This window comes from Rhipicephalus microplus, chromosome 2 (assembly GCF_043290135.1).
Source record: "Rhipicephalus microplus isolate Deutch F79 chromosome 2, USDA_Rmic, whole genome shotgun sequence".
In the NCBI taxonomy this organism is placed as follows: domain Eukaryota; kingdom Metazoa; phylum Arthropoda; class Arachnida; order Ixodida; family Ixodidae; genus Rhipicephalus; species Rhipicephalus microplus.
In genome coordinates, this window is record NC_134701.1 from 236424388 (window position 1) to 236444957 (window position 20570).

At 46.5% G+C, this 20570-nt stretch overlaps 1 protein-coding gene across 2 annotated transcripts in view; it reads right to left on the reverse strand.

The window, feature by feature from the left end:
• LOC119169507 (vascular endothelial growth factor receptor 1) overlaps positions 1-20570 on the reverse strand; it is a 154116-nt gene that overhangs the window by 103197 nt on the left and 30349 nt on the right. For both annotated transcript variants that reach the window (XM_075877744.1, XM_075877748.1), the window contains 10 exons: positions 18983-19294; positions 16680-17030; positions 15948-16106; positions 13894-14055; positions 12995-13267; positions 9435-9553; positions 7093-7243; positions 2755-2859; positions 2498-2617; positions 1476-1668 (listed from right to left, as the gene is read on the reverse strand). In XM_075877744.1, coding sequence (XP_075733859.1) covers positions 1476-1668; positions 2498-2617; positions 2755-2859; positions 7093-7243; positions 9435-9553; positions 12995-13267; positions 13894-14055; positions 15948-16106; positions 16680-17030; positions 18983-19294 — 1945 coding nt within the window. The remainder of the gene's footprint in view (positions 1-1475; positions 1669-2497; positions 2618-2754; positions 2860-7092; positions 7244-9434; positions 9554-12994; positions 13268-13893; positions 14056-15947; positions 16107-16679; positions 17031-18982; positions 19295-20570) is intronic.

Consider the following 20570-nt stretch of genomic DNA (forward strand, 5'->3'; position numbering starts at 1 on the left):
CTCGCGCTTGGCGCGCTCAAAAGGTCGTCGCCTCATCGGCTCTCGCGTTCCGATGAGCGCCGCCTCCACGGAGCGTGGTCTGTCCTGCGCGCATGCTTATCTAAACTCACCATTCTGGAGAGCACAAAGGTCACTTCGCTTGTTGCCACGGCCGCGTTTACGAAGGGAACACACTGCTCACACACTAAGAAGTAAGAATTATGGCAGTTGTTCACCCATGTCCTTTGTATACTTGTACGCTCGTTCCTTGCGTCTTTCTGTTTGCACTGCGCGCTTTAAGTGTCGAGATGTGACACCTAAAGAGTTGAAAGTCCGCGCTCGTCCTGTGTATGCTCATTTCGTGCGTGCTTTCTGCATGAGGTGCGTGGGTGCTGCAGGTTTCCAGCCACTCGCCGTCCTTCGCGTGACTTTGCGATTCGCTGCTGTAGCATTCACGCCTTCGCCCTTGTGGCGGAACAATGCACAACAAACGCTCAAATTCTTCTGTGAAGACTTTTTTCACTTCCATGTTATGCCACTTCCTAGAAATAGGGATCATCCACGTTTATTTTCTGTTATCTGTGTATGTTAGATCAGTTCATTTTTTTTCATTCGTTTGTTCCTTACGCGTGCATACAAGTCACTCATTAATGCGGCGGTATAAAATAGTAACTCTCTATGCCGCTTTCAACAAACAAGTACGTTATTTTGAAAATTAGTTGTTTGGGATCGTTATATTATTTAGAGTTGGTTGAGTGTCCCGTCTTAACAACTTCAACCAGACAGCTTTTTGGTTCTTTATCTTTCTCTTTATGAGGTAAGCTTAAGGAAAGCTTACAATAGCTGCAGGACAAAGAACGCCTGTTTTTTTCTTCTTTTTCAAGAATGACGACATGACGTGAGCAATAATCGTGGTGCTATGCAGAGAGTGCAGAAAGAGATAAGCAAAAAAAAGGAAGAAATTCAATATCAAGTGGTCCGGCTTAAAATCATAAGGGTCTGAGGGAGACTCGCACTGGTACCATTCTTTTTGTCTAAGTTTTCGACGATAGTCTTTCGCGTGTTGCTGAAGCAACGTAGAGAGATGCGCGTAGTTGAGATTTCATCTGTCAGAGATGCCACCACGAGCTCCATTAAAGCCCCTGACCTTCAAATGTAACTAAGTTATGCATAAGGTGGATTTCTGAAATGTAATTCCGGTTTGTACTAATATACACTAATTATGTGACTCAAAGTTCAAATTTTGTCGCAACTTAACACTCACTCTGTCATGCAGATCCCTAGACATAACTCATCCCCTCCTATTTTACACGTTCATATTTTTATCGGGGTTTTTGGACAAGTCGCACAGATACAAGACAGGGCTGTCTGAAAGGTAGAAAATATGCATAGTGTCACATGGCACTCGTGTCACTAACAAACATGTAAATGATCATGAGACTAGTCCTGTGCAATCGGACATTCTTCTTCGGCCGTATAGCACATATGTCACTTACCAGTAAACGGGATTTGAAAGGGCGAATCGGAAACGGGGCGACGTCGAAGATGGTGACTTCGGGCTGTAGCACATGTCCGGATCCAGTTTTCCCGTCAACGGGTTCAGCTGGTTCACGAAGCGCGCCCGGTGTCTAAGAAGATAATGCCTCAGGTTGCCAAACTTGCAGTACTCCACGATCACCATCAATTCACCTGCGACGAAAAAATTCACGGAAACAATCAGACTGAGGTGCCTCGACACTTCGGCAGCCATGTACACGTTCTCCTACTACTGCTCAAGTATCTTACGGAAACGCAGATTAGCCGTGCCGATTTTTCACAAATAACTTTTTTATTCACATTTGACCTGCACCGGAGTTCAGGTAGTTTAAATGCAGTGCTTCATGGGGCTGGTTTGTTCATTTCTATTAAGGCGAAAACGTGAGGTACCTCATCGAAGACGAAAATTGATTGTCGGCGTTTGCGCCGACAATCAATGTGGGCGCGAGTGATGTGTCAGCGCAAGTGATGCAGAAAAATCGTCATCCCGTAATGACGTCACATATAAGGCAATAGATCACCACAATGCGTGACGTCATTTTGACGTCACATCACGCAGTCATCACATGACGCCATCACTTGGTCAATGGTCAAAGGACCAATCTCTTGGAGGCAGGGCAAAACCAGGTGAGCTGTAGAAAGCTTGCGCTGTCTCCTATCGTGGAGCAAGACCACAGCCCCTATAGCTGCAGAAAGTTATCAGAAGGAGAGGTGGGGGGAGATGATCAATACATTAGGTGAGAAGGAAAAAAAATGAGGAAGATGTCTTTCGACTTCGAGTCATCTTATGCGAGTCCGCAAAGAATCCTACGAGTTTTTGTTCACTCACTTCGCAGAAACAGGCTGAATGTTACTTCTTGTACACTATGGTAGTGGTGTTTAAGTGGAATAAATCACGGTGTAACTTCGTCAACTCTGCATTGCGGTTCTAAAGTAGCAACGCATACATGAACTTAGATATAGATGCAGCTGTGAGGCTTACCTTTTGCTACGTTCTTCGTCACGGCTCCAATGATATTCACGATGTTCAGGTGCCGACCCAAGTGAATCAGTATCTTGAGTTCGGCCATCAATGCCTTGCGTTGAGACATATCGGATCGTTCTGGATAGAAGTGAGAATGTAGTGAAAGAAGGTAAACCAGAGAAACCAATTCAGGGGCATTATTTAACGGAGCTTTTTTTTGTCAAGTAAGACGATCTGTTTCTTTTTTGTATCTCCAAAGAATTGTGAAGGCTTACCTTTGAGCATCTTCACAGCAACCGTGAGTGGTTGTCCTTCTTCGCCGAGACCAACGGCTTGAGCCTTGACGACCCGGCCAAATGCACCTTGTCCCAAGGTCCTTCCTGCAGATACCAAAATACTACTATGCATGGATTGAGCATACAAACGACTGCGAAATACGTTGCCTCAGGGCATTTTTTCAATAATCCAGAAAAAAACTAATGTAAGCAACAAGTCTATTCATTTTATATAAGTAGCGTGCAAAATGCAATTTTCTTTAATTCAAAGGTGCAGCATATTTAAATTTCGTAGGTAAATCTAAACGCCCAATTTTTCGCATGGTGACCAGAAATACAAAAAAATGACAGCATATTCACGGGGTGAATTATGAAAAGTGGGGCGAAGCTAGGTCCGCACGCCGCTTCGGCCTCCCGTTGTCGTACAGCAGTGTCCTCGCGGCGCGCTTCTGCCACGCAAGCCCGCATCGGGTCCCTTCGAACGCGAGCTGCCACCGCCCTGCGCGCACGCCGCACAGCAGCCAGAACAGTGCTTGGGATGCATGGAAGGATTGATATGGCTATACCCTTTAGATCGGGCAGTGGCTAACGCTACCAAGCCGTGGTAATTTGTGAACCAAAAACTAGATTTTTTTCTTCAAATATTGAGGTTGAGGACTCGTACTTTGCAGTGAAGGGTTTAGTTTTCACTCGTGCCTTGATTTTAGCCACCAATCAGATAACCTCCTTCTAGTTCATTCTACCCGCTTAAAGTCTTTTTTGCCTTCCCTGTTCTTACACCCCAGTGCTTTGAAAAACTGTTCACCATCATCCTGAACTATAGGGTCAAGCCCTCTACAGAACATTATCAAAAGTTCGGCAGTTTCCTCTTCTCCACACGCACTGCATACCATGTCTACCCCTTCGTATTTGGCCCGATATGTCTTGGTTCGCAATACTCCCGTCCTGGCCTCAAACATTAGAGAACTACCCCGAGTATTATCATAGACCCTTTCCTTGGCAATTTTCTGCTTAAAAGTTCGATATATCTCTAGTGCGGACTGCTTAGTCATGCCGATTCTCCACATATCAGTCTCAGCTTCCTTCACTTTCTTCTTAAGCGAAAATTCTTCTTGGTTTGGCCCCCTACTGTTTTCTAAGTATTTACCAGTCAATTTTCTGGTTCGCTTCCTCCATTTTGTATCGGCATTCTTCATGTACAAGTAGCTGAATATCTTCCTAGCCGAACGCTCTTCTCACATTTCTCTCAATCGCTTCTCAAATTTTATCTTGCTGCAAGCTTCCCTGCCCTCAAATGATGTCCATCACATATCACCTTGTACTCCTTGATTTGGTGTATTCCCATGAGCTCCTAAGGCAAGCCTACCTGTTTCACGTTCCTTAATTTCTAATCTTGCTTGAACTTCTGATCTGATGCACAAGACCGCATGACCGAACGTCAGACCAGGAACCATGACCCCTTTCTATATTCCTCTCACAACTTCATACCTATTGTAATTCCCCAGTGCCCTGTTTTTCATCACCGCTGCATTCCTGTTACCTTTAGTCGTCACGTATAGTTCGCGTTCCCTTGGGTACTCGGCCCCATTGCTTATCCATACGCCCAGATATTTGTATTTATGTGTTATCTCTAGCGTGATCTCCTGTATTCTAAGCTCACTACCTCCATTATCTTTAAAAATTATGACTGATCTTTTTCCTAACTGAATCTGAAATCTAACCTATCTCCCTCATTACTGCAGATGTCCATCAATCCCTGAAAATCTTCCTTGTTGTCGGCCATTAGCACTATATCATCTGCGTACATCAATGCTGGTCGTGCCTGTTCAATGAGTTTTCTTAATATATTGTACTGTATTGTACTATAGAGCACCCCCTGGCGTATGGCACCGCCGAAGAACTCGTGAGTGTAGTAGCGCGATCATCTCTCTCTTTTCGTACGTGTTACGTCAATCCTTTTTTTCTACAAGTAACGCCCTCTAGTGTCGTACCATTTGCATTTTTCAGCCTATAGTACAAGTACCGCTCTCTATGACCAGTTCAAGAATGAACGAGGGCTGGTTACCCACAACGGGGACACACAAGCCACGCAATAAAGAGCTTCGCCCCTAACAAAAGCTGACTCGTGAGTTTTCCATCAGCATTCACATAATAACGCAGCGTGAGAACGTAATTATTTTAACAACTGATAGCGAAAGCAATTGAAAACATTGAAGAATATACTTATGTACCGAAGCTGAACTGCACTGCGTGATAGGAGTCGACGAACATAGCTCCATACCAACATGGTGAGGATGTGTGGCCTTGACATGAACTATTTTAGTGCAATATTTGCTGCATAAGCAATAGAACCGTCAGGTCGAAAAGCTCCTACATTGAGCCAGTCCAAAGATGGCGGTTGTGAGCATGCAACCGCGAATGGTGGCTGGCAGTTGCGACGTTCAGCGACGTTCAGCGACGTTCAGCGACGTTCAGCGACGTTCCTAACAGCTAAACGAAAAAGAAGCCCCCCCCCCCCCCCGCTCCCTCCCGCGTTTCAAGTTACCTGCGACAGGTGTATATACAGAGGCTAGTTGAGCGGAAGGCCCTTGCACCCTGCAATATGGCTGGTTGCAGAGTGACTTGTTGGGCAAGTTGGTTCATTTTTAACGTAGCTTATGGCGCGAAAAATAAACACGAGAAAAGGACAAGCGTAAACTATAAGCTAAATTTATTCGAAAAAGCACGCGGTGGAATGTAACGTGATTAAGGGCTTCGCCACGCATGTGTCGTCTAATCTATACTAAAATATGCTTCCTCTATTTCTCGTGCAATTTTTTCCTTTCATTCTTTCGAGAACCCTCGTATGTGATAGCAAGGGTGCGCAGCCACCCTCCCTGCCGTGTAAGGAAAGATTTGAAGAAGGTGTCCCCCTCAAAGACGCCTTATCACCTAACAATCTATTGTTTACACTCTGTCCCGTCTGCCTGACATAGCATTTCCCCCAAGATAGTGGTGTATCATAAACTACCTTTTTGGCACACTCGACCAATTTATCACGGTGCTTGATGTCGCACCCGTACACCAGCTCGCTCTGTCTAAATAACTTCTTACCTACAGCCGCACAAATGCGGCCAAGCTTGTCTGCAGCAGAAAACAACCACACTACATCTGTACCTGTCCCAAACTTTCTTCAGCTTATGGGAAACCCTGTGAACTTACGGAATGCTTACAAAAGGAGCCCCTGAAGTCCATTTTATTCAGCTTATACCCCGCGCTTCCAACTTCAACCTTTGCAAGACCCTTTGCTCAGGACCACTAATTGGCGTTCTGGGAACCTAGACTGCAGAAGCCTCTTAACCTGCCGTGGAAAATTCTCTTGCAGGTGGTGTGGGCACAACTTCTTGTGTGACGCTCCCATACAGGTCATCGCAACACCATTTTTTAATATTTTAGAAATACCCGAACGCAAGTCGATGATAGGTTTGACACTATACGAATGGCGTACATCCAACATACGACGCTTCCTCCAAACGATATGTTCAAATCTAAGAACTGTATGCAACCTTGCCGGGAACCTCACTGGTAAACTCCAGCCCTAACCCCAACTCTGAAAACCTTCAAAACATCGTTCCTAGTACATACACACCGACAGTCCTCAACAAAAAAACAAAAACATGTAATCGTCCACGTATCTGAAGGTTTTCACCACCGCTGAGTCCAATGCAGTCTCCTGGCCGCGGTCAACAACACTAAAAAAGGTTTCTCTCAAAACTGGAGCGATCCTCGAGCAAATGCAGACCCCCGACCTCTGAGTGTAAAAGCGCGTGCTGCCTCTGCGCGCCTATAGCGTTGTAAGTTTCGGGGACACTTTGAAGGCGAGGAGAGGTAACACATGGAGGAGCCTTGACAGTATAGCTCACACATCTTTGCACAACATTGTGAGAGGAGCCATTCTCCCGGTGATGGTGTCAGATGTCCCCATGTTTATGTGCAAACGTGACCCCATGCTTGTTAATTTAATTAGTAAGCGAGTGTTTGCCATCATTAGCAGGACGAATAAAACTATAAGCCTCACTGGGTAGCTTTCTATAGACAGCCACACAAAGCGATAGCAAGCAACAGCAACGCGTTGTCGGTAATAGAAACGCATTGTCATCTCTCCTAATGCTTCGCCCTTCAGGCGCCTCTGCGTTTACATTGGATGAATTCTTATAGCTTACGGTTTTCATGCGTGCGGATACCGGAGCACCCGAGCGTTGTGGCTATCGATCCTCCGAAATCGGGTGATCGAACACGAGACCTCCTGCTCTGGCCGGCAGGGGTTATGTGCATTATGTAACAGAATCAGCTACATACCGAGCTTGAGACGATGTTTTGGGAACTCCCAACGCTGGTCGTAGGGCAACAGCTCTACCTGCTCGCACAGGGGGAGGTCAGGGTTGAACATGTCCACTTGGCCTTTGTCGAAAATCGTCTTGTCAAACAGCTCCATCTCTTTTTCCTCTTTCTGATATGACGAAAAAGGAAATCAAAGGTACAGGCAAGCCCTTTTATCTTTATAAAGAAACAATAAAGCAAGCTGAGCTTCCAGAACACCGAGTTCTTTAATAAAGAACTGGGCTCGCACACACGAACACAATCTTACGCTACAGGGTCATAAGGAAATATGATCGCAGCCAATCATAATGTTGGCCGGCTAGCAAATATAGACAGCTAGTAGCAGAAAATACTGAATAACGAAAATATTTCTGAAGTCATCCCTCGGGGCCGAAGTTCGTGGATGCTGATTCGCTACGCTGACCACCTTCTCTGGTAATGTGTCCAGCAACAGGATTGGCAGAAATTTTCTGTGAACAACAATTCTACGGCAAGAACCTTTCTTTGAATAAGGAATCACTGATTACTATAGTGATTAAAAGGAAGACAAACGTCTTCTCAAGCTCCACGCCGAAAACTTTTCGCCGGAACGTCAGCATAACGTTACATGCTTGAAAAGAATTTTTTTTTAGGAGTTACAGATAATGTTTTCAACAATCCGTAGGTTGAGTGTTAGTTTACTTCAGAACTCGACACAATCTTAACTGAAAAAAACAACAACAGCAATGAACCAGGACATAGTAGACACTGCTGAATTATGACCAGTTCGCTAATTTCACGGGTAATGCCGGCATATGTCTTTCGTTTTATATGTACTTTTTTTCTTCCTTGCAGTTAAGTAACTTAAAGCAAAGAACTTGGAAGGGTAGGCTTGAGCTTCACCTTATAGATTAAAATACGATGGCGTAATCAGACCCAGTGCAGACCCAGTGCACGTCGCCTTCTCAATTGGCTTTTGATTCTTGGGGCATGCTTTAACCATGCCACAAAAGAAGGAAGGTCTGTGTGTTCAACAATAATCTTTTCAAGATAACCTAGAATCCCTACGGTAAGTACGACTGTTCAGTGCCCACTGCGCCATAATTGTTCCGTATCAATGGAGAGACCACTGCGCGTCCATGATATGACACACGAACCTACGCAGTTTCTCACTGTGTTGATGCTTTTGCTGCTGATAATGATGAAGTCTGAGCGCTTTGTGAAGGGTGGGTATACTTAAATCACCCAATCCTTGTTAAATTCCCATGTTTTCACTGCTGGCGAGACTCGGCGCTTCCGCCACGCAATACTACATACATTGTCAATATTTCGACGATAGTTAAACCAATCACGCATTGTGTTAGATGAACCACGCTCACTGACCAAGTCTGATTAAGTGATCTTACGTTTCAGAACCACATACTTGTTTCTTGTTCACTGAGCTGGACTTGAAGTCGTTGGAGATGGTGTACTAGAAACTACATTGAATTTAATGGGTTTTTTTTTAAAGCAGTTCCCAGCAATGATGTGGCTATGTGGGAGAATTGCTGCTTGCCACGAAGAAGGCCTGAGTTTGATTCTCATTTTGAACGAGCTTTTAGATGTGAAGCAGCTCTTTAACTAGCCTGTGTAATGCTGTCCCTCCGTACACCCCCATTAGGCATGGTCGCGTCTCGTGCCGGTCCTGTAAGACACCCGCAAAACTGTCGCTCTCCTCCCACTCTTTGGCCTCGCAAGGCCAACGCTGGCGGCGTCTGCTAGTACAAAACCGATATCTCGCGCTGCACAACCGTTCACTGGCCAACCCATATATGTAGGCACTGGATCTCGCGTTCGGAATTCAGTCAAGGGCGTCTTTACTTGGATTTCGCTTGATGAGCGCCAGCGTCAACGTCACCACCAGTGTAAGCGTTCGTCCCGCTGCTTCGCATCTAGACATGGTTCCGTTTAGCGAAAAATGGTTCAAGTTCTTATTAATTTTATTTTTTCTCAATTTCGCGGTCATGGACAACGCTGATTTTTCGCTCACAACCAAAGACCTCGACACCGAAATATCTGCGAAACGAGATACTTCATAATATCACACAAAAAATGGAATTGAATTACGAATTGTTGCCTTCGGCAGATACCAGGTTACCCACATAAGCATTGCAGTTAATATTCAGTTAAGGCAAATTTATAAGGCATCAAGTGCCTTGTAAGGTTTAACACTCAGAGTGGTTCATGACGTCAATTTTCTGCGGAAGGGGTGCGTGATTACCTGATAAAATGCGGGCAAAAATATGCTAATAATTTGAGTGCCTAAGTGGAAAGCTGGGTATAAGAAGGATAGCTGCACTCACCAAGTGAGCACGATATTTCTTGCAGCAAACGAGCACGATCAGGAAGCAGATGATGGCGATGACAAAGACGACGCTTAGCAGGGCGACGTGCGTCGTATTCATGATGGGTGCTGGTATTCCTGAAAGAGTGAAAAATCGTGGCGTGATTCTGCATATTCCAACGTGGTTGCCTTAAATCCGTATGTACAATGAGAATCGAAGATATCAAGCTTGGATTGCAATCGACAAGACTTGCTCATTGTACAAGATTTACACACACACACACACACACACACACACACACACACACACACACACACATATATATATATATATATATATATATATATATATATATATATATATATATATATATATATATATATATATATATATATATATATATATATATATATATATATATATATATATATATATATATATATAATTCGTCGAAGTTCTCCCACAATCTTCGGCCTTTTCTCGTTTCGTAAACGTATCCCCATAGTCCATAAGGGGCGTTGAAGAGGTCAACGGACTTCTTGAGTATCCTCTGAAACTGCTGTCGGGAGTCCCTAGGACTGATGTAAATATTCAGTATAAATACGCTGTTTCTTCGCTGGCTGTGGTATCTCGTGTTCAGCAGAACTTCCAACATGACGTATTTTATTTACATCGCAACTCGCCAGCTTCGGGTCATGAGACAGGTGCGTATATTTCTTATCCACTAATGTGCATACTCCCCGACCACGAAACTGGGCTGGCCGGAAATGGCTCGATAACCTTGAAGAAATGCGGCAAAGGCTAGAGTTTTCTTTAATGCTATTATCTGTGGTTTATCAACTAGTGATCTAAAATACTGATGTAACCGGGCCCTCTTGTTGGTGTACCCCCTGCAGCTCCATTGCCAAACTGGGAACCTTTCTGTGGAACCATCCATGATTAGGCAAATTTTCTTTACTGCCCGGCGTAAGCGAAGCAACACGTAAAACGTTCCCGCCAGCCTGAGTCACCCATGAGCTTGTAGCTCTCACTCGATTACCCAAAGCGTCCGGAAGAACCACCTGCACTGGAGTAGCGGACGTATTACTAAAAATAACGAGACGCTATAGAGCACCCATTCGATCGGCCCGTGCACCTAGGCCTCTGATTGATTGATTTTTGAGGTTTGACGTCCCAAAACAACCATATGATTATGAGAGACGCCGTAGTGGAGGACTCTGGAAATTTTGACCACCTGGGGCTATTTAACGTGCTCCCAAATCTGAGCACACGGGCCTACAACATTTCCGCCTCCATCGGAAATACAGCCGCCGCAGCCGGGATTCGATCCCGCGACCTGTGGGTCAGCAGCCGAGTACCTTGGCCACTAGACCACCGCGGGGCCCACCTAGGCCTCTCCTAGGGTCACCTAAGAGAACTTGCACCAGTGCCAGACCTTGCTGTAACTGCTGCGCCCTTGTAGTGAGCGTGCACCTGATTTGAGCACCTGATTCTTTCTTATTAGAAAGTGCCCTGCTCTTAGGGGCCACGGCTGAGTTGCTAGCCGGAATCGGTACTTCGGTAGCGAACGGTGGCGAAGCTGTATATGAAGCACTATGACTGATAACCAATTTCTTAATCTCGGTCATTTTGCTAGCCATCTTCTTGACAATTTCTTTTAATTCCGCGCTTTACTTCTGAAAGCGTGCTACCTCGGCGCCCCTAGCTTGCTCTGGGGGTGGGTCATGTGGGCCCTGAGAAGGTCACGTTTCGCTGCCACCACGAACCTTGTCAGTCCATGTAAGGGCCAGCTTCGTCTTCGTCTGCTGGCCGTTACTGGAACCAGACCTGGCCCTGCAGGCAGATCGGCTGGTGGATCCAGATCTGCCCCTGAACCTGGATCTGCTTCTGGACCTGGAACGACGTCCGGAAGGCCCGGAGGTAACTGACGAAGAGGGGCTACTGGAGCTGGAGCATCCGCAGGCTCCGTGGTGACCAGCTTGGGCCGAGAAGTGGCGGTCGTCTTGAGCGAAGGCAGATGACTTGCTTCTATTTCCACGGGATCGCTCTGCGCGTCTGCATCTCACAAGGTAAGGCATCTGGTACCTCTCCTTGTACTCCTTGGCGCCGGTAAGGTGCCGGCCACAACACAGTTTGCACTTGGGGTCGCACGCGTGGTTCTTATCCAGATTGGCGACGCCACATCCCCTGCACACGGTGTTGTCTGGACTGGGGCACACGTCTGCTTGATGTCCAAGACAGCCACAGGCGTAGCACACCTCTACTTGTTTTCCATATAACGTACAGCGGACGAGCATTCCACCATACGAGACGTAGTTTGGCACCCTGTAGCCGTTGAATACCACAACCATGGCGCTCGTGTTCTTGAGTCGTTTGGCGCCCAGGGCCAGCGGGTTCTTTGAGTTGACTATCTCGCAGTCGAGCTCTGTCGGACCCTCACTCGGTGCAATGCCTCGGATGACGCCCTTGTACGTAGAATCGGGAGCCGCTTCGTACGCGTTGACTTTGTGCTGCTGACCCATAACAACAATGAATTCCACGTTGGCATAACGAATCACGTTCTCCCGGCAGGGCGTACTTTCAACCATGATGTTTTGTTGAAAATTCGGGCACAAAGTGTCCGCGTCCTGCGGCAACGAGTCGATGCCGACCGCTTTCCATATGACCTCGGCCAAAACGGTCGGGCCAACCTTGCTGATGTTAAGACCTCCCATCGGCCTGACGATGACCTTCTTCATCGATGGGCAGTGGAGGCATCCTTCCGCTATGAATAATCCGGGTTTTTGCTCTGCCGCAGTCTCGACGACCCTGGGCAGCCACATTGTCGTTCGGGTGGGCACCGGTGGAAACAGCTCCAACTTGCTTGACGGACGCCGACTTGTCTCGGGCATGCCTGGCAGCAACTGTTTGCCATCCACAACCCTTGGCGAACTCTTCGGGAGTCAGAAGCTCTCCGTCCTTTTCCATCAGTGCACAGTCTCAATGTCCGCACAAGAGAGAGACGAGGTGGTCGCCGCAGCAGCAGCACCGTGCCGCGACAGCTCAAATGCAGTCAGCGTTTGCTTCGAAGCGGCGGGGGCCGAACAAAAAAGCGTGATAATATCGTAAAAGCCCACCAACCTCCCAAAATTTGGTATAGGCGTGATCGCTACAACTTCACGAGTTTGTTGGTACTAAAAGCATCAAACTGGGCACAATTGAAACGACCGAAATAATTTACGTTAGCGAAAGCCCGTCCTAACACATCCATAGCCAAGCGACGTTCCCGAAAAAAGCTCTATGTGACTGTGCCATTTCGAGTCGACGCTCACTTTTCGCTCAAGGTCACATTGGCACAAGGTATATAAAGCTTTCATTTAATTACTTGCGATGAGGAATCATGTGTAGTGTAAAGTGGCCGTTAACAGGGTCTAAACAAGTTGACTGAATCACACATGCCCAAAGTGGCACTCCTACTCGTGACAATTTCCAAGAGCTCCCATATTGTGGCCTCCACGATTAGCTCCGGCAACGTACAACAGCGCGCTGCGAGAGTTATCACGGAGGCCGCCCCGTATACACATAGTGCGTATACGTACCACTGGCGACATTGATGGTGGTGTTGGCGTAGATGACTCCGGCCCTGTTCTCGGCGCGACACTGGTAGAAGCCGCTGTCCTGAGGCGTCATCTTCCGCTTGACAATCCAGCGGCCTTCATCAAGGCGGTCCATGCCACTGATGTTAAGCGGCTTACCATTCTTCAGCCACGAAATGCTGGGCTCAGGTAGGCCGGTCGCTGTGCACTGCAGGTCGATGTATGACAGAACGTCGTTGTGCAGGTTGGTCTTGCTAAACTCCGGTGGACGCATGTCTGCGAAGAGACTGCGGATGAAAGAGGCGGCAATAGTGAAAAAGCGTTGCGTTGTTGCCGACTTTCGAAACCTAACTAAACCAAAGAGGTGGTGGCAGTGTTCGGCAACTTGTTACTGTAAATGTATGCACAGGTTAAAGCAGCTCGCATGCATTTATTCGCAGTACATGAAACCTATCCTCCTCATAGATTCAACAAGATGGCTTTTTTAGCAACTATTCTGGGCATTCATGATGGAGGGATACTGACTCCTCCTAAATTTCCAATCAATGTCAACTCGGCCTTTCAATGGTAACGTTTGAGAAGGTAACGTTGGGGCGTTATGTGAGGGGGAAGGGGAGCCAGCATCATGCGCCAGTTAAATTGAATTTTGCGAGCTTTTGTCGTTAGGAGAGGAAGAAGGAACAAACCCAGAAGGAAGAGCAAAAGGATGCACTGACCGCACATTTGCACGCGCGCTGTACTTCAACGTGCTTCTGAAAGACCGAAATGAGTACTCGTCGTAACACTTGCAAGCGTCACGTGGATCGTACTTCCAGAGTGTAAGCGCTCGCTCTAGTTCTTGTTGCCCTTTCCACAATATTCATGATGGTAATTCAGCAAGGAGAACTAGCGCGGAACCGTACCTCGTACGACAACTTTGATGAACTCAATATGCCTCCGCGCTCCTCCGCCTCGAACAGAACCGAAGCACTGGTACTCCCCGGACTGGTTCTTGCTGATATGGTTGAAGTGAAGCGTCAGGTTGTTGGAGAACGCTGTAGACAACATCTTGACGTCAAGATCACCTGCGAAAAAGTCACAGTTTCGGCACAAGGCCGAATCAATGAATGCGATAGCAACCTATCGGGCTGCTATACGAAATATGGCTGGGGTATTTAGAAAGGATACGAAATGTATGAATACGAGAAATTGTGCTTTAATTGATTGTGATGCAGTAACCCTAATATTTAAACAGGTGTTGCTGGGAATAGTTGACTGCGTCACGTCCGACAGGAGGCGAAGTCAAAGTTCGACATCAAGAAATGTGACAAGCCACTGGTTTTCCCGTCGCAGTACATTAACCTTGAAGTCTCCAGGGACTATCACCGGCACCCTTTGTAGGCACACCGCATGGAAGTTCTGCAGCAATAAATTATGACGTTAGCCCACAAGGTTTATGTTTACACGTACACAGTTGCGACGACGAAGCAGTGCGATCGAAGCAGGCAGCGAGTTGAGTGTGTCCGTCTAAAGTGATAGTGGAGGCACACATTTCGATGGGGACCAAAATCACTGGCCCAACAGGACCAGCAACTTCCCGAATAGTCCTGGACATGATGGGAGATATTTTTCCTGTTGCTTCAGAGGGAAAGTGGAGCCAGAGACATTTTGGAATGCCTCTTTCATCTAACTGCATGTGGTTCGGTGAACCCACCCCTCCATTGTTCATGCCATCGGACACGTATGTGTCTAAGGAAAGGGTGTATGACATGTCTAAACAAATTACGTGCTTTGTTCAAGTATGTTTCTTTTAAGTCCATTGACAGTAAGCCGGTGGTAAGTAGTGTATATACATAGCTCGCCGCTACTGAGATCGACAGTGTGAGTAACGTGACTTAGTTGGTTAATGCAGAGCGCTGAGGAACGGGGAGTCACTGGTTTGAATCTCCGGATGAGGAGGAGGAGAAAAACTTCATTTATCCTAAGAGGGAAAGGTGCGGTGGTGGAGTGTCAGAGGAGCCTACCCAGCGTAGGTCTCCGCTACCCTCTTGGCCCAATCCAAAATCTGGTCTTGGACTTCGGGTGCCGAGCTGCACATAGCAGCCTCCCACTGCTCCTTACTATTAATGTGTAGAGAATTAGGTTGTGGGTTTCGAGTACACCCCCACATAATATGGTCTAGGTTAGCTCTTTGTTGACAGAAAATGCACAAAGGGGAGGGGCATATCGCAGGGTGTATAAGATGGCTAAAAGATGGGGTAGGAAACGTACGCGTCTGTGACTGGTGCCATAGTATTTCATGGTAGCGCGAAGCTCCATGGTGTAAGGGGGGTATATAGTGCGCTGTAGGCGGTAGTGATTTGTTATATCGTGGAAGGTCAAAAGACGATCTAAGGCGCCATTAGAGGCCTGCGCTCGGCTGCTCATTCCTCGAGCACAGGTCTCTCTCTCTCTTTCTCTCTCTCTCTCTCTCTCTTTCTCTCTCTCTCTCTCTCTCTATATATATATATATATATATATATATCCGGGACATGACGGCGATGGCAAAATCAGCGGAGAGTGTCCATATAATTTCTATCGTATTAACGAGCACACTACTGAAAGGTACCGCAGTATAACGCCATATGCTAAATGTACATGACCTGAACTCACACGTGTTGAGCTCCTATAGTGACACACTCAAATACTGGAGCAGGAAAAAATGAACTAAACAAAGGTATGCTCACAATCATTGTCGATGACTGAGCGGTCTTATTGATCGATCAATCAATGGATTCATTGATTGATTCATTGATTGTAGGCACAAAATGAAATCTTGGTAGCAATCTTTATCACATTGCCGGTTTCTTCAAGAATATATCTAGTTATTACTTGCAACCTTAGACTTCTCACCCATTACAACTGCATGCAATAGACCCTATAAGGAATAAGCTATTCATAACCCACGCTAACTTTGAAAATACCGTGGTGCCATTACCATTAGGGATAAGGCTGAGAAGTTGTGAGGAGCCTTTCGGTTTCCACTTCCATGTGAGGCCCTCGTACTTAAACTGGCTGGCCAGGCAGCTGAGCGTCACACGATCCTGGTCGACGGGTATGACGTCAGAGGCGATGACCTCGAAGCCGTTCCTTGCATCTGCGGGATTCCGTACAGGACCACGAATAAAAAGATTAAGAGAGAAGAAACACCGACAACCAACGTATATTAGTAAATGAGAGAATAGTGCAGTTGAGCATGTCAAAAACAGAATCGTACAAAGAACAGAAGGCGTTCTATAATGCGACAGTGAACGGTAAACGTACAGTAGCTAGCAAGTAAGGCTAGAAATCAGATAAACCATAACAATATGGGTAATAAAGCAAGCTGACAGAGTTGCTATTACTACGAAAGTGGTTGGTCCATCCGCAAAGAACTGGGGCAAATCATGCTTCTGTGTCGGCTGAGGCTCGGGTGGTACTGCCGCCCGAGGGGGGGGGGCGGTAATATTGTAACAGTATGTTAGTCACGCTTCATTCTTACTAGCTCAGAATGTTTCTCTCTGGTATTTTTTCTTCACTAACGTTTCGATCTTTGCTATTGGTTGGCATTTATTTTTTCGTCGCACAAGTAAAGTTCATTTTTAGGCGCACTGTGCGAACATGCTTCAACATTTACAGCACGAACGGCGCACGTTACCTCCAGAAGCGTTTACGGGAGATGCGAACCCACCAGTGACGTAGAACCTGACGACGCTGAATCCGCTGCCTTGCGAGTTTTGGGCCACGCACCGGTACAGGCCAGTCTGATGGGCGCTAAGCCGAAGCGTCAGGTTGCGGTGTCGCTGTCCCTCAGCGCTGCTCACCAAAGGTCCCGGCGGGGTGCCACCGTTCTTGTGGGAGATGTTGGCGGCCAGGCGGTCGAACACACTGCCCAGGTCGTCGCAATCGCGCGGTTCCACGCACTCGTGCCATTCCCACGAAGCGTTCAGCGGCGAGCTCCCTTTCACCGTGCAGACCAAGGTGTAGTCGGAGCCGTTGGCGTAGAACTCTGTGTTGTTAACCACCGTGACTACGGGCTTGGCTGAGGACGAAGACATGTGACCGAACCAAAGCAAGTCAGACGTGACTCCAAGTAACGTACGAGGGCTTTATTCGCTCTAAAAAACCCGATTGTGCTGCTCATTCGTGCATTAAGGATGCATGGTTGTGGTGTGAATCGAAGGCAAAAAAAAAAAAAGTTTGATTTGAACGATTTGTCAAGATAAAGCTGGAAATGTTGCTAAGGGGCACTCTCCAACTTTCTTCAAAGCGGTGGTTTCGGGAATTAATGCAGAATAGGCTAAAATGAACTGGAAAGATCATATATTGATGATAAGAAATCAAATTCGGCGTGATTGTGGAAGTTTCCTACCGTAAGTGATATATGAAGATAAATTAAGAAATCACGTTTCAAAACGTTCACTCTACACTAGAGTCTCAAACATGCAGCCCGCGTGGGCTCTGCGGATTTACAGGGAATAAACTTAACGGACTTTTTTAAGTGATAGTGGCATTATATTTCCCGACTTTCAATTAAAAACACTTTATTCGGGTGAGATACTGACACACCACTGATGTCAAGCGTTTGTTTTTTCCTGAGGTACCCCATGTGGCCACTATATGTTGAAACATCACTGAAAAAGAACAACACAATTTTGGAATTTCAGTCTTTCTCAAGATCACTAGCGATATCCGTCTCCAAACATGAAGTCGAATCTCCTTCAGATACATGACGTTCTTTCAAATGACAACGTTGGGTAAACTTATGTTCAAATCACCCCCCCCTCCTCCCCATGGTTTTATTCACTGCCACGGTTCCGACCCTTATTGAACTGAGTTTTGGGGCTGCGATTTGATAGTTGAGGTGAGCACGAGACCTTTGCGATATAGGATGAACAGAGAACGTCAAAAACTGTAAAGCATACACAACAGTGCGTTTAAATTAAATGCGTGCTATCCGATCAAACATCATTTAATTCGATTTTGTGCAAATTGAATGGAAGTGAGCCCTCTGTCAAACTAATATTGAATAATATATATATATGTTCCCATTAAATAACACCAGACTGCCAAAACTAAGTCCTAGCTTTCCGTTGGTTCAGCGTACCTCAAATACCAAGGCATGTACCCCTGTATCCACGTGTAGTTAACGACAAAAAGCTCACTTTTAGCCTTCCAAGTTCATCGATGTTTTATATGCGAATGCATTTCTTAGACGGGCTATGTCAGGCGTCCGTCGGGATCTGTCCACCACCCTTTCCCATACCAACAGCTGCGGGCGGGCGCGTCCTTAGCAGCCGAAGGCCCCACCATGTCACGCTTCGGCGTCAGCAGCTGTCAGCAACAGCTGCGGGCGTGCGTGCTTATCTTCGCCCTTAGCAACCAGACGCCCCCCCTTCCCTCCTCCTTGACTTGAACGTGACTTGCCACCGCCTCAATGCAATGCGTTTGAAACGGGTTTGTAGCGTTTGTGCTGCTAGCGTATGTGTAGCATTTTTTAACCATGCACGCTATAACTACTAAAACTGGAAACGCAAACCACGTTTCTCGCGACAGAAAACCGCCACCTGTGGTGAACGGTGCTATTGGTTGTAATGTGTTAAAAAAAAGAAAACAATATTGTTCTAACGCTGGGTTATGACGTGCGAAACGCCGTTATGTACGCTACGCAATGCATTCGCATTTCCTCACGATTTCCTTCGTGAGGGGGGGGGGGGGGCATTTTTTTTTCTGCTCTTCTGTCCACATTTATGTAACTATGAGACATCCACAACGACAACATGTGACCGAATGCACCTTGTCTAGAGAAGAAACCTTGGCTAGCTACCATTTCTATTCGCGCACAACCAGCCACTGTTTAACTATGATACTGAATGTGTGCTTTAACACAGTCTTCATTCAATATCAATTCAATAGCAGGTTTACCTACTAAAATTCTTTGTCTTCGCTCTAGAAGCCTAGAGCGAAGTATGGCGTCAAAAATGGTATGCTCACACAAGATGCTGACGTTGAATGTGATCTTGGCGGTGGCATTACGTATGCGCGCGAACAGCGCGTACTCGCCGCTGTCGTCGAAGCGCGCGTTGAACTTCTCGAGCATGACTCGTGGTTCGCGGTACCACAGGAGCAGCTCCGGGACCTTTTCAAGCGGCGCGCCGTCCTTGTCCCACCAGAAGAGCGTCTCGGCGAAGCTCGGATGCGCCTGCACCGTTGCCACCAACTTGAAGCTGCCCCCTTCGGGAAACACCAGGGAATCCGATGTGTCCAGGTCAGTGGCCAGCTTCACGTGCGCCAACCGTTCTGACTCTGCACGCGGACGAGAACAATAAGGGGTGGCATTATATACGAAACATTATTACGGCGAAAGCCACAGATGCTTCATCATAACCAAAAATTGATCGTTGACGAATGCAAAATATTGTGTGATAACATCGCATATGGCGTCACCTTGACGTCACACATTGACAAATCTTGTGATGTTATCATGACACAACATGACGTGACGTCACAGAAAGACCTCATAATGACTTAGCGTGACGTGACAAGAAAATGTCATCATGATATCATGTGACGTGACAGGGATACGTCAACGTGACATAAATGTGACGTCGCAGGAAAACGTCAAGGTGAAATAATTTGATGCCATAGAAAGACGTCATAATGACTTCACATGTTATTGCAGGAAGACGGTACAGTGACATAATAAAGTGATGCCACAGGAAGACGTTATAATGACATAACGCGGTTTCAGAGGGAGACGCTATGATGACATAACACGAAGACGTCCCCCTCTCTCTCCTCTTGGCTTCCCTCCCAGCCATACTTTCCCAAGGGCGTTTAAACACACATTGAGAATGCGTGTTCTATCTCATCTTTCTCCTCCTTTACGCTTCCCCCTTTCTCCCCATTGCAATGCCGACGCCGGCAGCGTCTGCTAGTTATTTTTTCTATTGAAAAAAAAAACCGACTGCTTGTGTTGCAGAACCATTCACTGACTTGACCTCCAAGGTAGTGCCAATGGAAAATTTCTCATGTGAGTTGTTTAACAATAAAAATTCGTAGCGTGCCCGTTAATCAAAAGCGGACTGCGGTTCTGTGTCGAATCAACGTCTTCTATATAACATAGCCTATTAGCAGCGATTGGCATGTTCCAGTAGAAAACACTGGTCCATCCCTGCGTGCTTTGCACCTCCCCAAGTTTCTATCCTGCGCAACGCCACGAAGAACGTCAACGCCGACGCCAGTGTAAGCAATGGCGCCGGCTGCTTCGCATCTAGACATTGTTCCCTTTAATGGAAGATGGTGTAATTTCTTTCACAAGTATATTTGTAATGTTTGATTTACAACAGCTAGTATATTATGTCAACAGGTGTCGCAATCAACAGCAGTGGCTCTTATTTTGAGAGAGAAAAAGAAAGATAATCAACATTTAAGAATTTTCATGCAAACTACATATGGAAGTTGTGACGCATAGACACTAGGGTTAGCTGTGTTAAACAGCGTTGCACAATAACTGTGCTCGGCGCCTCCAATTTCGAGATCGCAAATACACTTGCTATCTCTTTGCACAAAAACATGACCT